At 42.1% G+C, this 21,287-nt stretch overlaps 1 protein-coding gene across 2 annotated transcripts in view; it reads left to right on the forward strand.

Moving 5' to 3' along the window:
* Positions 1–21,287, forward strand: part of RIPOR1 (RHO family interacting cell polarization regulator 1) — a 120,754-nt gene that overhangs the window by 10,431 nt on the left and 89,036 nt on the right. For both annotated transcript variants that reach the window (XM_075281773.1, XM_075281774.1), the window contains exon 2: positions 10,769–10,889. In XM_075281773.1, the coding sequence (XP_075137874.1) occupies positions 10,769–10,889 (121 nt within the window). The remainder of the gene's footprint in view (positions 1–10,768; positions 10,890–21,287) is intronic.

Raw genomic sequence — 21,287 nt, forward strand, 5'->3', positions numbered from 1 at the left:
TTGTTGCATCATTGGACACTGCATACTGACTGAGTGTGTCCCGGTTCATATCTGCGTTTGGTATTCCACTTGGGGACCCCCCTGAAAGGAATACCGAACACATTATAAAGTGGTTAGCTAAGAAACCACATGGATGTGAACCAGGCTTAAATTGCTCACATATATTTCTATTATCATTGCCAATGGAAGGGGCTGTTCCCCATGGACAAATAAAAATGCAGAAAACCTGCACCTAATATGTCAGGGCTTGTTCACATCTGCGCCCGGTGTCCGTTCTGCAGGTTTCCGTTTCCTGCACTAAACAGATTCAGGATACGGAAACCTGCAGGACTCTTTCATACCCATTCATTTGAATGGGTTTGAAAGATGTCCGGCCATGAGCGGCGGTGAGCGTTTTATGCTCTCCGCTGCAAAACCGTTTTTTTTTTTAAATTGGACACAGAGTCGGACATACAGTACTCTGTGTCCGATTTAAAAAAAACGGTTTCGCGGCAGAGAGCATAAAACGCTCACCGCCGCTCACGGCCGGACCCGGTCTGACAGGTTTCAGTCTTCTGCATGCAGAAGTCAGAAACCACAGAACGGAGACCTGAACGCTAGTGTGAACCTAGCGTCACTCTTTCTAGTCCATTTACATTGTTATTGTTTTTTATTTTTTATTATTATTTCTTTTTATAGCACCATTCATTTCTTGGTGCTGCACATATGAGAAGGGTTTACATACAACACGAGAACAATACTAACAACTGGTCGAGTGGGTTATAGCACCTTGTCCGCAGGGGCTTACAATCTCATCTTTTGATTGTAATCCCATTGTGAACTCTTACAGGAAGGTGAACTCTCATTTGTCTCATTGTTTTTTCTTTTGTCCTCCTTATTTTTCGTTTCACTTGCTGCCTCCGAATTGTAAAAGCCTGCAGAATATATTGGTGCTGTAAAAATAAAGATAATTCTTATTAAAAACAAGTAGACATTAGCTAGCAATCTGTTTAGTACCAGCTAGTGATTCAAACCACTAGAAAACAGGAATGTAAGGAATGTGAATGAGAGGTTTGTAAGGAGAATGGGAGTGAGATTTCTTATCTGCTTTGTAAGTCAGAGCAAATCGTGTCTCTGAAAATCTAATTCTTTATTTGCTTTGTGCGTTTGAAATGGATACGGCCACATGAAATGACGGAGCTTTGGGATGAGTTGTTGCTTGTTATTGGTAAGGTACAATTCTCAATGGAAAACTGTGACTTTGACTTTGTACTAAAGTCTGTTTGTAGTTTACATGCTTGGCTTTTTGTAATCTTTGCAGTACTGCTGTTCCGTTTTGTTTTTAAGTAAAATAGGATTTTGCAGACAGTGTCTTTTTTATGAACAGCCATTGCATTGCATTTGAAAAAAATATTGGAGTACCTCCATTTATAAACCAGCAAAATGTTGACCAAGTTAGATTTCATTCACCTAATACTACTAGAATCAACTCATGCAATCTATTGAAAAAAATGTGTGTGACTATGAAATAATGACATTGAAAATGTCCATTTTGTTTGCATATCGGTTGTTGTTTTGGGACCTGTATAGCTTGCTCTGCTTCAATGTTGAATTATCCATATTTATGCTGGTGAGATGTTTTGAAAGTCTAGATATATAATTTTTGCCTTATCAAATAATGTAATGAGATTATCAGTGTAGAGACTAAATTGTATGTGGAACAGTATTCCAGTGTGTTTAGTAATATAATAATAATAATAATAATATAATAAACATTTTATTTCAATAGTGCTTCGTATTCCGCAGCACTGTACAATTTGTAGGGTTCAAATAGACAGAAAGATACATTACAAAGAAAGTCATTTCACACAATGGGACTGAGGGCCCTGCTCGCAAGAGCTTACAATCTATGAGATAGAGGGGATGACACACGAGGTAGCAGGGACGGCATTGCTTATACAGTGGTCAGACAATTTTGTAATAGAGGTTACTGTCAAGGTAATGCCCAATATTTTGCCAACAACAGTGTCCTCAGATATACAAAGGACTTCTTTTGCTGATGTTCTGGGTTAATTTGTGATCTCCCTGTTATAACTTAGGCTGTTTTGAAACTTCTGGCAAACTTTACCACACTCAGCAATTTTCACCATTATGTGAGATAATTAAGGACCAAAAGTTGTGAAATGTGTTGTGTGTGTTTTTTTTTTAAATCAATTTATTTTTTTAAATCTATAAAGTTTTGTAGAGACTTTTTGAAGCTAAGGCCCCACCTATTGAGCCGTAGGAAAAAAAAAGTTTCAGAAAAGTCCACGGAGGAAACAAGATTGTTTTTCCGGAGAATTTTTCAACAGAAAGTCCAGAGTTATCCTCTGTGGACTTTCTGTTTCTATTATACCTCTTTGGAAACCGCCAGTGTTTTCATAGGTATAATTGCCATTCAAAATGTTTAAAATTGCAGCATTTTCGCTGTGGATATTTTTCTGCGATGTGTGGACGAGATTAGCCAGAATCCCATCCACTTTGCAGGTACTGTAAAATGCAGCGTGTTTTGCCATGCCGTTTCATGAAACTCTGTTGTGTGAATAAGTACTGATTCATTTCAGCTATATCTCTTCATTAGCCGCACGGTAACAACAAAACCAAAAGAGTCAAGCAGTGCTCAGTCTTTTGATGACGATACTGCAGTCACAGCACCCTTTATTTCGCAGTGCAACTCCATTCACTTATATTGGTAGAAGAGTCGCTGAGTGACATGGCTTTTTTTTTTTTTTTTTTTTGTGGAACAGGAGACCCACACAAAGTTGCATGTAATCCTAGAAATACTGCTCATAACGGTGCTACACATTTTGTATTTCTCAATACTGTCAAACTTTGACACTGACTCCCATTCTCAGTTTTACATATATTTCAGAATTTTTTTTATACAGTTCTTCATAAATATGGAATGTCTAGAAGCACCAAACTTCTGACTCCAATATCATCCAACTAAAAAAAAGTTGAGCTGAGACAAATATTTGATTCACGCAACTAATCTATATAAATCTTAGATGCAAAACATGTAGTCAAAAAAAACTTAAAGGGGCTATATCAGCAAAATTTTGCTGTATGACCCCCACATATGCTATTCAGGCACCGGTAATCTTGTTTTAAACCCCCGTCCCATTTTAAAATAAAACTATAGAAACATATATGTAAATCATACCTGAACGTGCACGATCTGACGTCATTTTCTGGCACGCCTACCTCTTCCTTCTTCTTGTAGCGACGCCCTCTGGTCCTGGCTCTTCCACGCCTTCAGCGTCCTCTTCTTTTGGCGTGATGGCTTCAAATCCTGTGCCTGTGTAGTAGTGCTTCCCTTTGGAGCACTACTGCGCAGGCTTCGGCGCCATTTTTAGCAATGGCAGTTTGCAAGTGTACTGCGCATGCGCAGTACGCTCGTGAAGTTGTAAGGGAAACTAAGCATCCTGAGTGCCAACAGTGCCGGAGGGAAGCACTACTATGCAGGCGTGGGATTTGAAGCCATCACGCCAGAAGAAGAGGACGCTGAAGGTGTGGAAGAGCCAGGACCAGAGGGTGTCGCTGCAAGAAGAAAGAAGAGGTAGGTGTGGCAGAAGATGACGTCAGATCATGCACGGTGGGCGGTCGTGCACGTTCTGGTATGATTTACATATATGTTTTTATAATTTTATTTTAAAATGGGACGGGGGTTTAAAATAAGATTAGCGGTACCTGAATAGCCTTTTTAAAGGGGCTCTATCACTGGGAAAAGTTATTTTTATCTAAACACATGCTTGCATAGGCTTTAGAAATGCTACTTCACACTTACCTTTAGTATGTAAATTGCCTCAGTGGTTTCTGAATAAGTCCGTTTTTATTCATATGCTAATGAGCTTTCAGCCAGTACAGGAAGTTCCCAGCAGCCTCCTCTCTTCTATTATCTCCTATGTGTGTGAGGCAAACAGGAAGCCGAGTCATCATCATCATCATTAGCAGCCTCCCATAGGAAATAACAGGAGAGGAGTGCACAATGTATCTAATTAGCATATGAATAAAACAGACTTATTCAGAAACCACTGAGGCAATCTACATACTAAAGGTAGGTGTGGAATAGACTTTCTAAAGGCTATGCAAGGATGTGATTAGTTAAAAATGACTTTTCCCAGTGATATGCAAAAGATAGAAAAACACCGAGCACACTTTATAGTGTAGATAGTCGATTCACCTTTTTGGATAATTGTAATGAATGTATCAGACCTCGTGGCCTCTCACCTGGTTTTGTTGTGACAGCGTTCACAACTCCGTACTAAGGTGTATATGATACCAGGTATGGGGAGCGGCACGTCTCAAAGGCACCAGTTGTGTCAACCGGGGAAACAGCAGAGGAAAAGGGCAGGACGGCGCTCACAGGTCCAATAGATTTTATTAATAAGAAGAATTGCACAACGCAAACAATCACAGCGTTTCGGGCTGGACGCCCTTTCTCAAGTGCGTATCTAATTAAAAACACACAAATCCATATATAAAGTAACATATAGAATCTATAACATATAAAATCACAAACAGTTAAAATTGTAATGTTGCCAAACTCAGATATAACACTTCAAAGCTGATATACAACATAAAGATATATATAAAAAAAAAAAAAAAAAAAAAAAAGAGAATATAGCACATTGGGAGCATATATAGCTTATCCATATACTCATTGTGTAACTGGCATCCTTAAAAATAGATATACAATGAGCTGGAAGCTCATATTGTTCACCATATACATAGATCTTTTATCCTAAACACCTTAGTAAATGAGCAGCCTTATTAGACATACTGAGAACTCTGATCTTTATAATAGAAGTCTCCAAGAGACAGGACAGCTTCTTACCTTTCAGGAAAAAGCCCTGTAGATACCAAGGATCAGCTATTCTGTTTGGGGAGTGCTGCCTGATCTGTATATATGGTTCACAAGGTTCACTTCCTCCCGGTCGTCCAAGCACTTCCGGGGGAAATGTGCAGTTCACCCTGGAATGCACATGCACACAAGGCGCTCACTCATACTTTGTGATCTTTGTCTTAGGGCAGTCATATAGTTTCACTAAGGATATCCTCAGTGTACCTATAGTCTATAAAAAAAAAAAAATTAAAAATAAATAAATAGATTAAAAAAAAAAAAAAAAAAGTCTTTTTTTTTTTTCTTTCCCCTCCTTCTTTTCTCTGAAAAAAATTTGAAAAATTTTTTTGAAAAAAAAAAAAAAAAAGTGAAAAAAAGGAAAAAATTCATAATAATGAAAAAATAATAAAAAAATAATAAAAAATAGTAAAATACATAACTGTTGGTTGGCCTTATTTATTCACATCTTCTGATGCGATGTTCGAACCAGCTGGATGTAATGTATTGAATTTGAACATCCAGAACATTTCTCTTTTGTTCAATATACTAAGTCTATCACTGGTTCCCGAGGGAATCCAATCAATCGGTGTGACTTTAAACCCTCCAAAACTTTTATTATGGTACTCGGCTGCATGACGCGAAACGCTGTGTTTCATGTAACCATTGTTAACATTAGAGCGATGCTTGCTAATGCGTTCGCTCAATTGCCTAATTGTTCTTCCAATATACTGGAGGCCACAAGGGCACTCTATTAAATATATCACAAAAGTTGAAGTACAATTTAGATGATACTTTAGTTTAAAAGTGTTATTTGTAGTGAAGCTACTCACTTCACAGACTTTATTTCTAATAGACTCACAGCATTTGCATCTTTTTCGATTACAACAGTAACTACCAACAGGGGATGTATTTGATGTTGTAGGGGTAGGGCCAAGCGGACGTAATTTGCTTGGAGCTATAAAGCTTTTTAGTGTTCTTGCCCTTCTGAAGGTAAACCCAGGTTTATTGGGGAGAATCTTTTTAAGGAAGGGGTCATTGTATAAAACTGGCCAATGTTTGATGACTATATCTTTTATATGCTGATGGGAAGAGCTGAAAGCTGTTATGAAATTTATATCATAATTTTTATGGTCCACAGGTATTTTTGGAATTAAACATTCTTGTTGGTTTAATTTGCTGGCTTTAGAGCAAGCAGCCTTAATTATTTCATTCGGGTAGCCTTTCTCTAAAAACCTATCAGTAAGAATCGTACTTTGGATGTGAAAATCTTTATCCCTGGTGCAATTGCGTCTGATACGGCGGAATTGGCCAAAGGGCACATTTTGTTTCCACCTTTTATAGTGGAGACTTCGAAAATCCAACAGGCTATTACAGTCTACAGATTTAAAATACGTTTTTGTGCAGATTTTCTTGCCTTCATTAGTCAAAACCAGATCTAGGTATTCAATCGATACTGGATCTGATTTGCCTGACAGATGGATTCCCCAGGTGTTGGGATTGAGATGTTCCGTAAACTGTTCGAAATATAATGCCGACCCATCCCAGATAAAAATAAGGTCATCTATATAACGCCTAAAATAAACTAAATAACTTGACCATTGATGGTTCCCATATATCCATGTATTTTCAAATTGGCCCATGAAAAGATTGGCATAACTGGGGGCCATCCTCGTCCCCATAGCCGTTCTTTTATTTTGTATAAAAAGTTTATCATTAAAAGTAAAAACATTATGTTTTAAAATAAACTCAATACTAGCTAGTATAAAATCCCTTTGTATTGTAGAAAATGAGTCGTCTAATTTTAGTGTAGTGTTGATTGCCAGTAGGCCCAAGTCATGGGATATGTTGCTATATAGGCTAGTGACATCTAAAATTGCCCATCTATAAGTTTCCTTCCATTCAATGGAAAGTAACTCACGGATCAACATTGTTGAGTCCTTCAAATATGATGGTAGACTGATTACATAACGTTGAAGTAGATAGAGCCCCTTTAACCCCTTCCTGACATGTGCCGTAATAGTACGGCGCATGTCGGGTCTGTAACTATGGCGACCGCCCGGGAGGCATTAACCCCTCCGGCGCCTTTGACCGCCATTTTCCCTCGCGGCGCATGGGCGCCACCATTTTGGCCGGGATCGCCGGCTCCTGGAGCATGCTCCAGGGCTGACGTCCCGTTGCCATGACAGCCGGGAGCCTTGTACAGGCTCCCAGGCTTGTCTGCAAATCCTCTCTTTTGCAGGCTGGTCTATGGAGCCTGCAAAAGAAAGGATGCTTTTTTGCAATGCATTGCAATGCATTAGCATTGTAATGCATTGCATTAGTGATCAGACCCCCTGGGGTTCAACACCCCTAGGGGGTCTAATAAATGTAAAAAAAAAAGTTAAAAAAAATATAAAAAGAATTAAAAGTTCAAATCACCCCCCTTTCCCTAGAACACATATAAAAGTAGTTAAAAACTGTGAAACATATACATGTTAGGTATCCCCGCGTCCGAAATCGCCCGCTCTACAAAGCTATAAAAATATTTTTCCTGTTCGGTAAACGCCGTAGCGGGAAAAATAGTCGAAAGTGCCAAACCGCCGTTTTTTCACTGTTTTGATTCTGATAAAAATTTGAATAAAAAGTGATCAAAGCAATAACATTTCCCGAAAATGGTAGAACTAAAAAGTACACCCAGCCCCGCAAAAAAAGACGCCCTATGCATCCCCATACACTTACGTATAAAAAAGTTATGGCCGTCAGAATATGGCGACTTTTAGAAAAAAAATTTTTTAACACAGTTTTGGAATTTTTTTTAGGGGTCAAAATGTAAATAAAACCATATAAATTTGGTATCTCTGGAACCGTACCGAAACACAGAATATAGGGGACATGTCATTTTGGCTGCACAGAGAACGCCGTAAAACCAAAGCCCGTAAGAAAGTCACAGAAATGCATTTTTTCTTCAAATCCACCCGATTCTGAATTATTTTCCTGCTTCCCAGTACATTATATAGAATAATTAATGGTAGCATCATGAAGAAAAATTTGTCCCGCAAAAATTAAGACCTCATATGGCTCTGGGAGCGGAGAAATAAAAAAGTTATGGGGTTTAGAAGGAGGGGAGTCAAAAACGAAAATCAAAAAATGCCATCGGCGGGAAGGGGTTAAAGGCTATTCACGCATGTGTGGTGCTCATACAGCATACTTTTGCTGATAGAGCCCCTTTAAGTGACATCTTCCGTTTTGTCACACTTTTTCTGCAGTTTTTCATTAAAAAGTACTGTGTGAACCCAGCCTCCTTGTGGGAAATCATGGCAAATAAAGCAATAATACTACTGTGTGTATATATAAGGCCCTCTAAAACTACGGTACGCTCACTTGGCCCAATTTTTTCAGTAGAATCCATGACAAAAATGTACCTCCCATGTATTTCAGTGGGTTGCAGACACTTCAAAAGTAAGTTTCCTGCTTAATCCAGTGGATGCGTAGTAGGGAACCTTTCAGCCACTAGCACAAAGTTTTCCAAGGCAGATTTACTATGACAGGTTTTGCCACAAAATCCAATGTATAAATTTAGCCCTAGTGGTAATTTAAATTAGGGTCAATATACGCTAATTTGTATCAATGCTGAAAGGGGCTTATAACTTCAGAATGGCTGAATGGATTTGGATAAACAAAACCTTAACATACTTAGGGTGACATTACCTCTTTGGGCATTTCAGACCTGTGGACATGTCCTTTATAACTGTAGTTTTATGTATTCATTCAGGTCCCATTTGTCTAATGTCCAGAAATCATTCATTGTTGAATATGTGACAGTGTAGTGTAAGGAGTGTAAATACTGATAATAAGCTGTCACAAGATAATGGTGTAATACTAAAGGCTTCAGGAAGATAACAGAAAAGCCATCTGTTATAGTTGTGTAGAACACCAACTTAGCAGATGTGAGTCCACTAATCTACTTACATAAAGTTCATTCTGCTAAAACTCTGCAGAGCTCTTGCTTAGTCCAATACAATAAATTCCTTAACTACTACATAAATGTCTAATACATGTTATGTTTGTACTTTCATTTTAATATGTTTGCAAAAGCATATTATTGGAGAAAACTGTATAATTGAAAGGAGGCTCTTGGACCGCGTCTAGCTTGAATACAAGATGAGATACGATTGGATACAGAGACATACAGGGTCTGTGCTATCCTGGTATACGCATTTCCCCACAGAGGTTGCAGCTGGGTCTGTGAATCCTGTGCACCCTTAGGTTACCGAAGCCAAATCTGGTGACGAGCAAGACCAAGGAAGTGTGGGTGAGCAGTATCCTGATGAAAAATGCCAGTTGAAAGCCCTGTCATGAGAGGCAACATATGGTCACAGGATGTCCTGTATATATCGCAGAGCTATTCGTTTCCCTTGTAGGAGAGAACTGTCATAGTAGAGGAGACCCAGATCATAACACCAGCAGTTGGGGCACAGAAAACGCAGGGTTGAAGCGCTAACTCAAATCCAATCGTTGTCTGATCTAAAACAGATCTTGTATTTGATGTTTCAGTTTCAGTCTTTAGCAGTCTAGGTTTTTTGTGCTGGTTATCAGGGGCAGTACACATGATGGGCGCAATGGCATCAAGTTTCTATCTGCTAAGTGCCTGGAAACGGTCCTGCAAAGACAAGGGAGTGCTTGTGCTTTTCAGTGGATCAAACAGTCCTTTCGAATGGTGGTCTATCTAGGCCATCGGGAGCAAGTTTGTCCCGTGTCCATGCCCTCATATAACCAACTCCTCCTAATGGTTAAGTCACAACACTCTAGATCAGTGATAGTATACCTTTTTGAGACAGAGTGCCCAAACATTTACATTTGGCATAATTTTGAACAATTAATGTTCGCTATTTACATTGCACAGGATCGTGCAATAGGATGTGGTCGTGCAATGTTATTACGACCTGTAATAATACAACGTCTGTTATAAAACAGATACTAGGACATAAATAGTGAAGGGTCCTAACACAGTACAGTCTGCTCCACCGTGGCTCCCACACAGTATAATCTGTTAATAAGATGAGTACCCACAGAAAGGGCTCTGTGTGCCACCTCTGGAATGCATGCCATAGATTCACCACCACGGGTCTAGTCTTCTGCCCTCAGTACTGAAGTGTTTTGCAAGTAGGTTCTGTAAGGGTATGTTCACACAGAGGATAATGGATTCTGCGTGTGAAGATTCTGTGGCTAGCCGCACCGTAATCCGACGAATTGCACTGGTATCCCGTCCCGGCATTCCGCTCCGGATTAGGCCTAAATGAATGGGCCTAATTGGGAGGGAATCTCGCGCCGCGGCTGAGTCAGCCGTGGAATCCGCAGCAAGATGGGGCATGTCGCTTCTTTTCCGCTATTAGCTAGTGGAAAAAAGAAGCGAGTGGCTCCCATTGAACATTTGTCTGCAGTAGTACCTAAATAAATTTTGAAACCTGAAAAAAAATTATGTAACTTTGGAATTTCCATGATTGTACCACAGAATGTAGGTAACGTTATATATAACATACAGTGAACTACCTAAACCCATAAGAAATTGTGTCTAATGCCTTTTTTTCCCAATTCCACTCCATTCACAATTTTTTCCAACCTCCCAGTATGTTGTACAAAATGTTACATGGTACCATTATGAAGTACATTTTGCAACAACTGAATTAAATGTGAGACTTCGTGAATGGAAAAATAATTATGGCTCTTCAGATGTCAACAATAAAACAGAAAAGCGTATATAATTATTAACCTGGTGTTTAAGAAGTTAAAAAGTGTTAATATTGCAAAAAGCTTACTTTTAGGAACTTCTTTATTTTAAACCGAACATTCCCTTTTAACTCAATGTCTGTGTTCTAATTAAGTTTTTGGAAGGATTGTTATATTCTATATTTTATTTTTTTATTTCAGGGAGCACACACAAGGCCCACTCCACCATGTCACTCTCCATGCAGTCTTCAAGGGTCACATCTACTTCAATTGCTAGAAGTCAGTCATTTGCAGGTGTTAACTCAAACTACGAAAAATACAGGTTCGTTCATTTTCACACTTTTCTAATAATCTCTATAATCTTTGACTGAGTTACATACATTTTGTGTTTACAATATATAGGTTTGTGTGTTTATTGATTATACAAATCTATATGATGTCATTTAAAGAGGACCTTTCATCATATTGGGCACAGGCAGTTCTATATACTGCTAGAAAGCTGAATTCAGCGCACTATCTGCTTTCCTGATCTGTGCCCCGGGTAAAGCGCCATCGGTCCCGGTACCATAGCGCTTTACAGTCAGAAGGGCGTTTTTGACAGTCAGTCAGGAATGTCCTTCTCCACAGCATCGCCTATCGCACTGCACAGTGTGAACGCCTCCTCCCATCCTGATAATACTCATCTATGGACGAGCACTGTGAGCAGAGGGAGGGAGGCGTTCCTCCCCGCTCACACTGTGATAGGCGCTATTGGGAAGAAGGACGTTCCTGACTGACTGTAAAGCGCTACAGTACCGGGACCGATAGCGCTTTACCTGGGGCACAGATGAATTCAGCGCACTGTCAGCTTTCTAGCAGTATATGGAACTGCCTGTGCCCAATCTGATGAAAGGTCCTCTAACTTTGTAGCTATCATTTTGATCTCCCCCAAATTTCGTAGGTGAATCCGCATGTGTAAGGCATGTCTCATCATATGTTCTAAATTTGCTGGCAGAAAAATCGCAGCATACTAAAATACTAAATGTGTTTGATGGGATTGCTGTTAGGGGTCCGTGAAGGCCACTTGAGTTTCCAATTAGTCATACAGACCTTGTTTTGTGTATATGTTCTATGTAGTGATAAAGGGCCTTCTGTAGACTGTTGCCAGAAAGTTGGAAATTGTTTAAAATATCTTTGTTGCTGAAGCTTTAACATTTCCATTACTGGAAAGACAAACCTTAAGATCAGTCCTATAGTAGGCCCTCATTGATCAAATTTTATATTAAGGCACTCTTTTGTTTTGCTAGATGGTGTTCTCAGGGCATATGCAGAACTCCTTTTTTTTACTCCATTAGACAGCCAGATATTGAACATGATTCATCCCTCCAGAGAAAGCTTCCTCTGCTGCAGGATCTATTGCCGGTGTGCTTCACGTCACCGCTTCTCCAGCAGTTGCATAGCATTGCTCATGGTGATCTTGGGTTGTATGCAGCTGTTCAAACATGGAAACTGACATCATAAAGCTCCCAAAGCACAATTTTTCTGTCAAGTGTCTCTACCAGAGACAGTTTGTAACTATGTAGTGACCGATGCAGAGTGTTTGCTTTGCTTCGTAGCTGTTCATAGACAACTTATGGTAACTTTTACTTTTTAATAACAGTGCTTAACTTTGTACCTATCATTTTGACTGGCATAGATCTAGCAGATCAGGAATTTCATATGGCAATGCCATGTTTTGTTAATGTATCCAGATTGGTTTTGGGTGCACCAGGTAAGAGTTGGGATACATATTCCAATTTAGTCCATGGAAGTACTTCCTCAAGCTGAATAGTTTAAAGGGTTGTTCCCATCTCCAAACTGGAATATATAGAAACCGAGAGAGTGGTACTGCTCTATGCTGTTTTTGTAACTCCAATAGAGACAAATGGGAGCTAAATATACTGTACCGTGCATCACAGCCGAGCCACACTGTTTCTATAGATCCTCCGTTATGGAAACAAATATGCTCAGGATTGTGGCATTAGTAGGCCAAACCACCAACTTCTCTGTTTTTTTCCAATGTCCATTTTTCTGACTCCTGCTCCAAATCCAACTCCTTTATAAATGACAAAATGGCCTCCAGACAGTATAATGTTGCATAGCGGCCCGTTAGCACAGTATAATGTCCCACTGTGGCCCCTGCATATAGTAGCATGCCCCATAGCGGACCACCCACCTGGCCCAAGAGACATCTGAGACGTGACCAAATAGGCCAGAAGACGCCTGGAGAGAGGTATGGCGCAGGAGAGTTAAGTAACAGTGTTTTTTATGGTCCCTCATCTCTCCTGGCCGTCTGAACAGTATACTCCTGAGTCTGAAAATACCCCAGAGTATACTGGTAGCAATGTTTGTTGGGGTTCTTGGACCTCCGTTCTCACTTACCAATCCCCGCTCCTGATCAGATCTGCCTCCCCTTCTGTCCCCCAGGGGTCTCCAGCGACATGATATGGGACGCAGGTCCCGGGCCTTGTGGCAGCTGCTACCACATCTACCCCGGTATTTACACCCCTGGCAGCAGAAACCGTAAAGCTCCTTTGATTCATCACAATATTTTTAATGAAATTCCTATTAAAGTATATTTGCAGCAAACTCTGTATATAATTAATTAAATATGCATTATTTATAATTGTATAATATAATTAAAAATAAAAATGTAACAATTTTGTCTTGAAGTCAGAGTTGGAAACTCCCCCCCCCCCCCCCCCCCCTCATATTCCATCAAAAATTGGACCCAACTCCGATGCCCTGAATGTATTACATTATTTGTATAGCGCCCATTCACATCGGTTACTGAGACAGTGTAGAGCAGTCACTGAAATCCACAGAAAAATATGCACATATGTCACATGCAAATGTTGGCACTTATTTTACCCTTTGCATAGCTAAGCGAAATCTACTCTAAGTAGAGCATGCTGTACATTTAAAAATTTGGTCTACATTTTTATTGTCTCTGCCTAGGGGATGTAGATATAGATATGGATCATGTTGTTATTGAAATAGTTAAATCAATTGTGAGAACAGAATTAATCAATAGTAGATGTACATTATAGGGAGTCACCAGGGTGAATGGATCAAACCAGCAACACAGTTTGATAGGTCAGGTTCACTTGAAGGTGATCATTTTTTTTTCCCCATGAAAATCTGTGTCCCCATTGCCACAATCTTTTTTTTTTTTTTTTTTCTTTCATAATATGCAAATAAGCTACTAAGGGCTTCTCCGTTGCTGTAAACTTCCAAGCCCCAAACTGCTGTAACACCCCCACCTTCCCTATTTTAAGTTCCAGGGAGCACTAAAATCATGTCACGTGCGCTGGTATAGTAGAGCAGTGTAGGGCATAGCAGGACAATATCCTCGGTGCTCCAGACTGTTCTGTTTGTGTGTTATAAAGTAAATGAATATTTTGGTCATGGAGTCAGGTTAGTTTAGGGGGGGGGGAGGGATTATATACAGGTGAGCCTGATTAATATGCTTCACCCTGGTGACAGATTCCATTTAAGGGTAAGTTCACATGGAGTTTTTTGGTCAGGATTTTGAGACCGTATTTGCCTCACAATCCTGACCAAAAAGACGGCTACCAGGTGCTCATTCTTCAGGCCGTTTCACCTCGCGATTCGGCCTGAAGACACACCCTCCTCCAGACTAGGCCCATTCTTTGCGGAGTGCGCGGCTGGATGCCGGTGCAGTGCATCGGCTTTCAGTCGCAGCTATCGGCTTCCGGCTAAGGGTAAGTTCACACAGGGTTTTTTGGACCGGTACCTGAGGCGGAGGCATCCAGTTGCACACACCGCTCCGGATTAGGCCCAAATGAATGGGCCTAGCAGGGAAGGAGTGTTTTCAGGTGGATGTCGCGAGGCAAATTCGCCTGAATGAGCATCTCGCTTTTTTTTAAAGTAAAGAACTGACCGGCTCCCATTGCTTTCAATGGGAGCCATCTTTTTGGTCAGGATTTTGAGGCGGACACGGCCTCAAAATCCTGACCAAAAAACTCCATGTGAACTTAGAGATGAAGCACAATGATTTCAGGCTGCTCAGAAATGTTTTTATGCTGCTCAGAAATGAGTCAGTCATTTCCATGGCAACACTTAATATGTATGTTGGCTGTAGTAAGAGGACTAGTATTCTAGAACAAGTAGGTAACCTATCAATAGAGTATTCTTTATGGTCTGGCTGGTTACTTTTTCACCTGAGTTAATGGTTTGTTGATTAATTTGCTGGTTTAAGTGAATGCTACTATAAAAATTTAGGGTCCATTCACACATAGGTTTTTTTTTGTTTGTTTTTTTTTAGCAAGGATTTTGGTGCTAAATCAGTGTCAGAATCCACGTAGAAAAAACGTCTCCCCATAGAGTTCTATGGGTTCTGCTAGCTTTTTTTCCGTTAGCGGAAATTTTTTTTCCTTCAGGCGGATTCCGCCTGTAAAAATCAACGCAGTTAATGGAAGGCGGAAAATCCACGTGGAATTGGCAAAAATGGGGCTTGATTTTCCAAATTTGACGTGTCACTTTATGCACTAATAACCTTGAAATGCTTTAACTCGCCAAAGTAATTTTGATATTGTTTTTTCGTGACACATTGTATTTCAGCTTAGTAGTAAATTTTGGTTGATATGTTTTGAGTTTATTTATGAAAAAATAGGAAATTTGGTGGAAATTTTGTAAAATATACATTTTATAAAGTTTGAAGTTATGTGCATTGCATAGTCATACCACCAAAATTCTATCATAAATCTAATGGACCAGATCTCTCCTTTATGTTTGCATCAAAGTTTAGTCACCCTTTTATTTTTGACATTGACAAACTGACATTTTCTCAGATAGGCCATTTTAGTGGCCAATATTTCCCGTCCATATCACATCACTGTAAAATGTCAGCTCTTCAGTTGCTAGGCCGTGTCTCCTGATTTCGGAAACCCTCTATATGTGGTCCTCCTCTTTTGCCTACAAATATGGCAAGGCTCAGAAATTAAGAAGCGCCATACTTATTTGGTTATTTACACTGCATTGTAAGAGCAATGTTTCTGTAGAGGCCGACCATTTGCTTTTTGTGTCAGTATACCAGCAGAGATGGCTGCAGGTACTAGTAAAAGGGCAGACACAGAGGAAATCTATTTAGAAGCCTGACTTTCTTGGATAACTAGTGCTTTTTTGTACATACTGTCCCCCATAAATATACCAGAGCTACGTTCTCCTGGAATGCATTTGTTTTTTTGTTTTTTTTACCAAGGTAGTTCCTTATTAGAAACTGAAGGTGGTAGTTTTTGGATTAGTAAAATAGTAAAGTAAAATAGTATAACTTCCACAATTTCCTCTATGTCTAGAAGAGAGAACATTTCACTAGCATCATAGGTAGGGATTCTTTCTAAGGCCTGGTTCACATCTTCGTTCGGTAATCTGTTCGAGGAGTCCCCATCGGGACCCCCCCACACACACCCACCCCCGAACAGACTACCATACGTATTGTCAAGTGGTGTGCAGTGAAAGCACATGGATGTCATAAACCACGGTTGCCACATGGAACATGCGGACAGAAAAGTACTTCGATCTACTTTCCTGTCTGCATGACTCGAGTGGAAATTGTAATGGGGTTCGTGTGCTTTCACTGCACACCGTTTGTCAATGCGTTCGGTAGTCCGGTCGGTTGGTCCCCATGCGGACTTCCCGAATGGATTACCGAACACAGATGTGAACCAAACCTAAGAGCATTGAGGTTATGGATCTCACTGCCACAGAATGTGGTGAAGGCGGATTCATTATACAAGTTCAAAAAGGGCCAAGGTTTAAAAGGCGTTGACACTACTGTGGGATATCTGTTATGATGGGGTCCTTTAAAAAAATTAAAAACCTGCAAGAGTTTGTGTCCAGTTAAAAAAACAAAAAAAAAACAAAAACGGCTTCCCCGTGGACAGGCAGAAGACGCACATGGGCAGTCACCTTTGCAAACCCATTCAAGCGATTAGGTTTGAAAGCTGACCACCAGGTTTCTGTCTCCTGTACAGTTTTGCGGGGCAGAAGACGGAAACCGGATGGATTACACAAGATGACGAGCATAGGTGTGAACCCACCCTGACTGATGCTAACTGACAACAACTGATGCTAACTGATTCTAATGTGTGTTTTTAATAACTGATCCATTAAATGGATCTGTTAAAAAAACAGACACATTAACATCAGTTAGCATTAGAGATGAGCGAACACTAAAATGTTCGAGGTTCGAAATTCGATTCGAACAGCCGCTCACTGTTCGAGTGTTCGAATGGGTTTCGAACCCCATTATAGTCTATGGGGAACATAAACTCGTTAAGGGGGAAACCCAAATTCGTGTCTGGAGGGTCACCAAGTCCACTATGACACCCCAGGAAATGATACCAACACCCTGGAATGACACTGGGACAGCAGGGGAAGCATGTCTGGGGGCATAAAAGTCACTTTATTTCATGGAAATCCCTGTCAGTTTGCGATTTTCGCAAACTAACTTTTCCCCATAGAAATGCATTGGCCAGTGCTGATTGGCCAGAGTACGGAACTCGACCAATCAGCGCTGGCTCTGCTGGAGGAGGCGGAGTCTAAGATAGCTCCACACCAGTCTCCATTCAGGTCCGACCTTAGACTCCGCCTCCTCCGGCAGAGCCAGCGCTGATTGGCCGAAGGCTGGCCAATGCATTCCTATGCGAATGCAGACTTAGCAGTGCTGAGTCAGTTTTGCTCAACTACACATCTGATGCACACTCGGCACTGCTACATCAGATGTAGCAATCTGATGTAGCAGAGCCGAGGGTGCACTAGAACCCCTGTGCAAACTCAGTTCACGCTAATAGAATGCATTGGCCAGCGCTGATTGGCCAATGCATTCTATTAGCCCGATGAAGTAGAGCTGAATGTGTGTGCTAAGCACACACATTCAGCACTGCTTCATCAAGCCAATACAATGCATTAGCCAGTGCTGATTGGCCAGAGTACGGAATTCGGCCAATCAGCGCTGGCCAATGCATTCTATTAGCCCGATGAAGTAGAGCTGAATGTGTGTGCTAAGCACACACATTCAGCACTGCTTCATCAAGCCAATACAATGCATTAGCCAGTGCTGATTGGCCAGAGTACGGAATTCGGCCAATCAGCGCTGGCTCTGCTGGAGGAGGCGGAGTCTAAGATCGCTCCACACCAGTCTCCATTCAGGTCCGACCTTAGACTCCGCCTCCTCCGGCAGAGCCAGCGCTGATTGGCCGAAGGCTGGCCAATGCATTCCTATGCGAATGCAGAGACTTAGCAGTGCTGAGTCAGTTTTGCTCAACTACACATCTGATGCACACTCGGCACTGCTACATCAGATGTAGCAATCTGATGTAGCAGAGCCGAGGGTGCACTAGAACCCCTGTGCAAACTCAGTTCACGCTAATAGAATGCATTGGCCAGCGCTGATTGGCCAATGCATTCTATTAGCCCGATGAAGTAGAGCTGAATGTGTGTGCTAAGCACACACATTCAGCACTGCTTCATCAAGCCAATACAATGCATTAGCCAGTGCTGATTGGCCAGAGTACGGAATTCGGCCAATCAGCGCTGGCTCTGCTGGAGGAGGCGGAGTCTAAGGTCGGACCTGAATGGAGACTGGTGTGGAGCGATCTTAGACTCCGCCTCCTCCAGCAGAGCCAGCGCTGATTGGCCGAATTCCGTACTCTGGCCAATCAGCACTGGCTAATGCATTGTATTGGCGTGATGAAGCAGTGCTGAATGTGTGTGCTTAGCACACACATTCAGCTCTACTTCATCGGGCTAATAGAATGCATTGGCCAGCGCTGATTGGCCGAATTCCGTACTCTGGCCAATCAGTGCTGGCCAATGCATTCTATTAGCTTGATGAAGCAGAGTGTGCACAAGGGTTCAAGCGCACCCTCGGCTCTGATGTAGCAGAGCCGAGGCTGCACAAGGGTTCAAGTGCACCCTCGGCTCTCCTACATCAGAGCCGAGGGTGCGCTTGAACCCTTGTGCAGCCTCGGCTCTGCTACATCAGAGCCGAGGGTGCGCTTGAACCCTTGTGCACACTCTGCTTCATCAAGCTAATAGAATGCATTGGCCAGCGCTGATTGGCCAATGTATTCTATTAGCCTGATGAAGTAGAGCTGAATGTGTGTGCTAAGCACACACATTCAGCTCTACTTCATCGGGCTAATAGAATGCATTGGCCAGCGCTGATTGGCCAGAGTACGGAACTCGACCAATCAGCGCTGGCTCTGCTGGAGGAGGCGGAGTCTAAGATCGCTCCACACCAGTCTCCATTCAGGTCCGACCTTAGACTCCGCCTCCTCCAGCAGAGCCAGCGCTGATTGGCCGAATTCCGTACTCTGGCCAATCAGCACTGGCTAATGCATTGTATTGGCGTGATGAAGCAGTGCTGAATGTGTGTGCTTAGCACACACATTCAGCTCTACTTCATCGGGCTAATAGAATGCATTGGCCAATCAGCGCTGGCCAATGCATTCTATTAGCGTGAACTGAGTTTGCACAGGGGTTCTAGTGCACCCTCGGCTCTGCTACATCAGATTGCTACATCTGATGTAGCAGTGCCGAGTGTGCATCAGATGTGTAGTTGAGCAAAACTGACTCAGCACTGCTAAGTCTCTGCATTCGCATAGGAATGCATTGGCCAGCCTTCGGCCAATCAGCGCTGGCTCTGCCGGAGGAGGCGGAGTCTAAGGTCGGACCTGAATGGAGACTGGTGTGGAGCGATCTTAGACTCCGCCTCCTCCAGCAGAGCCAGCGCTGATTGGTCGAGTTCCGTACTCTGGCCAATCAGCGCTGGCCAATGCATTCTATTAGCCCGATGAAGTAGAGCTGAATGTGTGTGCTTAGCACACACATTCAGCTCTACTTCATCAGGCTAATAGAATACATTGGCCAATCAGCGCTGGCCAATGCATTCTATTAGCTTGATGAAGCAGAGTGTGCACAAGGGTTCAAGCGCACCCTCGGCTCTGATGTAGCAGAGCTGAGGGTGCACAAGGGTTCAAGTGCACCCTCGGCTCTCCTACATCAGAGCCGAGGGTGCGCTTGAACCCTTGTGCAGCCTCGGCTCTGCTACATCAGAGCCGAGGGTGCGCTTGAACCCTTGTGCACACTCTGCTTCATCAAGCTAATAGAATGCATTGGCCAGCACTGATTGGCCAGAGTACGGAATTCGGCCAATCAGCGCTGGCCAATGCATCCCTATGGGAAAAAGTTTATCTCACAAAAATCACAATTACACACCCGATAGAGCCCCAAAAAGTTATTTTTAATAACATTCCCCCCTAAATAAAGGTTATCCCTAGCTATCCCTGCCTGTACAGCTATCCCTGTCTCATAGTCACAAAGTTCACATTCTCATATGACCCGGATTTGAAATCCACTATTCGTCTAAAATGGAGGTCACCTGATTTCGGCAGCCAATGACTTTTTCCAATTTTTTTCAATGCCCCCAGTGTCGTAGTTCCTGTCCCACCTCCCCTGCGCTGTTATTGGTGCAAAAAAGGCGCCAGGGAAGGTGGGAGGGGAATCGAATTTTGGCGCACTTTACCACGTGGTGTTCGATTCGATTCGAACATGGCGAACACCCTGATATCCGATCGAACATGTGTTCGATAGAACACTGTTCGCTCATCTCTAGTTAGCATCAGTTACGCTGGGTTCACATCAGCGTTCGGCTTTCCGTTCTCAGGTTTCCGTCTTCTGCATGCAGAAGATGGAAACCTGTCATGCTGAGTCCGGCCTTGAGCGCCAGTGAGCGTTTTATGCTCTCCGTGGCGAAACCGTTTTTTTAAAACCGGACAGAGTACTGCATGTCCGACTCTGTGTCCGGTTTAAAAAAAAAAAAAAAACGGTTTCGCCGCGGAGAGCTTAAAACACTCACCGGCGCTCACGGCCGGACACTTTTCAAACCAATTCATGCCTCAGTCTTAACCTCTTCCTAACATTCACTCTTCTATTACGGTGAATGTCTGATATTTAAATACAGATATGTATTAGGGGGGCGTTCACACTAGCGCTGCTGTCTGCCCTGGGGTTTCCGTCTTAAACCCTCGGGAAACTGGACAGGGGACGGCTCCTGCATGTCTGACTTTGTGTCCGTCCAAAAAACCCCAAAACAAAACAAAAATATTTCCAGGTGGAGAGGCTGCATAAGGAATGAATGGGTTTTAAAGCTGACTGCCGACAAGCCGTCCTCTGTCCAGGTTCCCCAGGGTTTAGGATGGGAACCCCCAGGCGGACAGCGGTAGTAGTGTGACAGCAAAGACCTATCGCTACTGCCAGCAGTGCCTGTGTCTTCCCAGCAGCGCATCGATGCAGCATTTTGGGGAGGATCACCTGTCCTCTGAACAAATTAATAAGTTATGGGGTTGGGAAGGCAGGGACTGAAAAACAATTCAGCACACATGCAAATGTCCAGCTCACCCCAATTCCATATGAAACAAAATTCCTGGGCTGCACGGATGCGGATAGACTCCAATCCACACTGATACGATGACTGATAGTACTATCAGTCACTGAAAAACAATGCATGTTCTGGGAAAGTTTTAAACCACTTATATACTAATTTGCTTTTTTTTTTTTTTTTTTATTGATTGGGATGTTAAATGCTGTTGTTGCTTTTATTTATTTTTTTCTAGTTTAGTGAATAGAAAATGCATTTAGGTTCCATTCAGATAAAACAGATGGATTACGTAAACAT

The sequence above is a fragment of the Leptodactylus fuscus genome, chromosome 7 (assembly GCF_031893055.1).
Source record: "Leptodactylus fuscus isolate aLepFus1 chromosome 7, aLepFus1.hap2, whole genome shotgun sequence".
Taxonomy (NCBI): Eukaryota; Metazoa; Chordata; class Amphibia; order Anura; family Leptodactylidae; genus Leptodactylus; species Leptodactylus fuscus.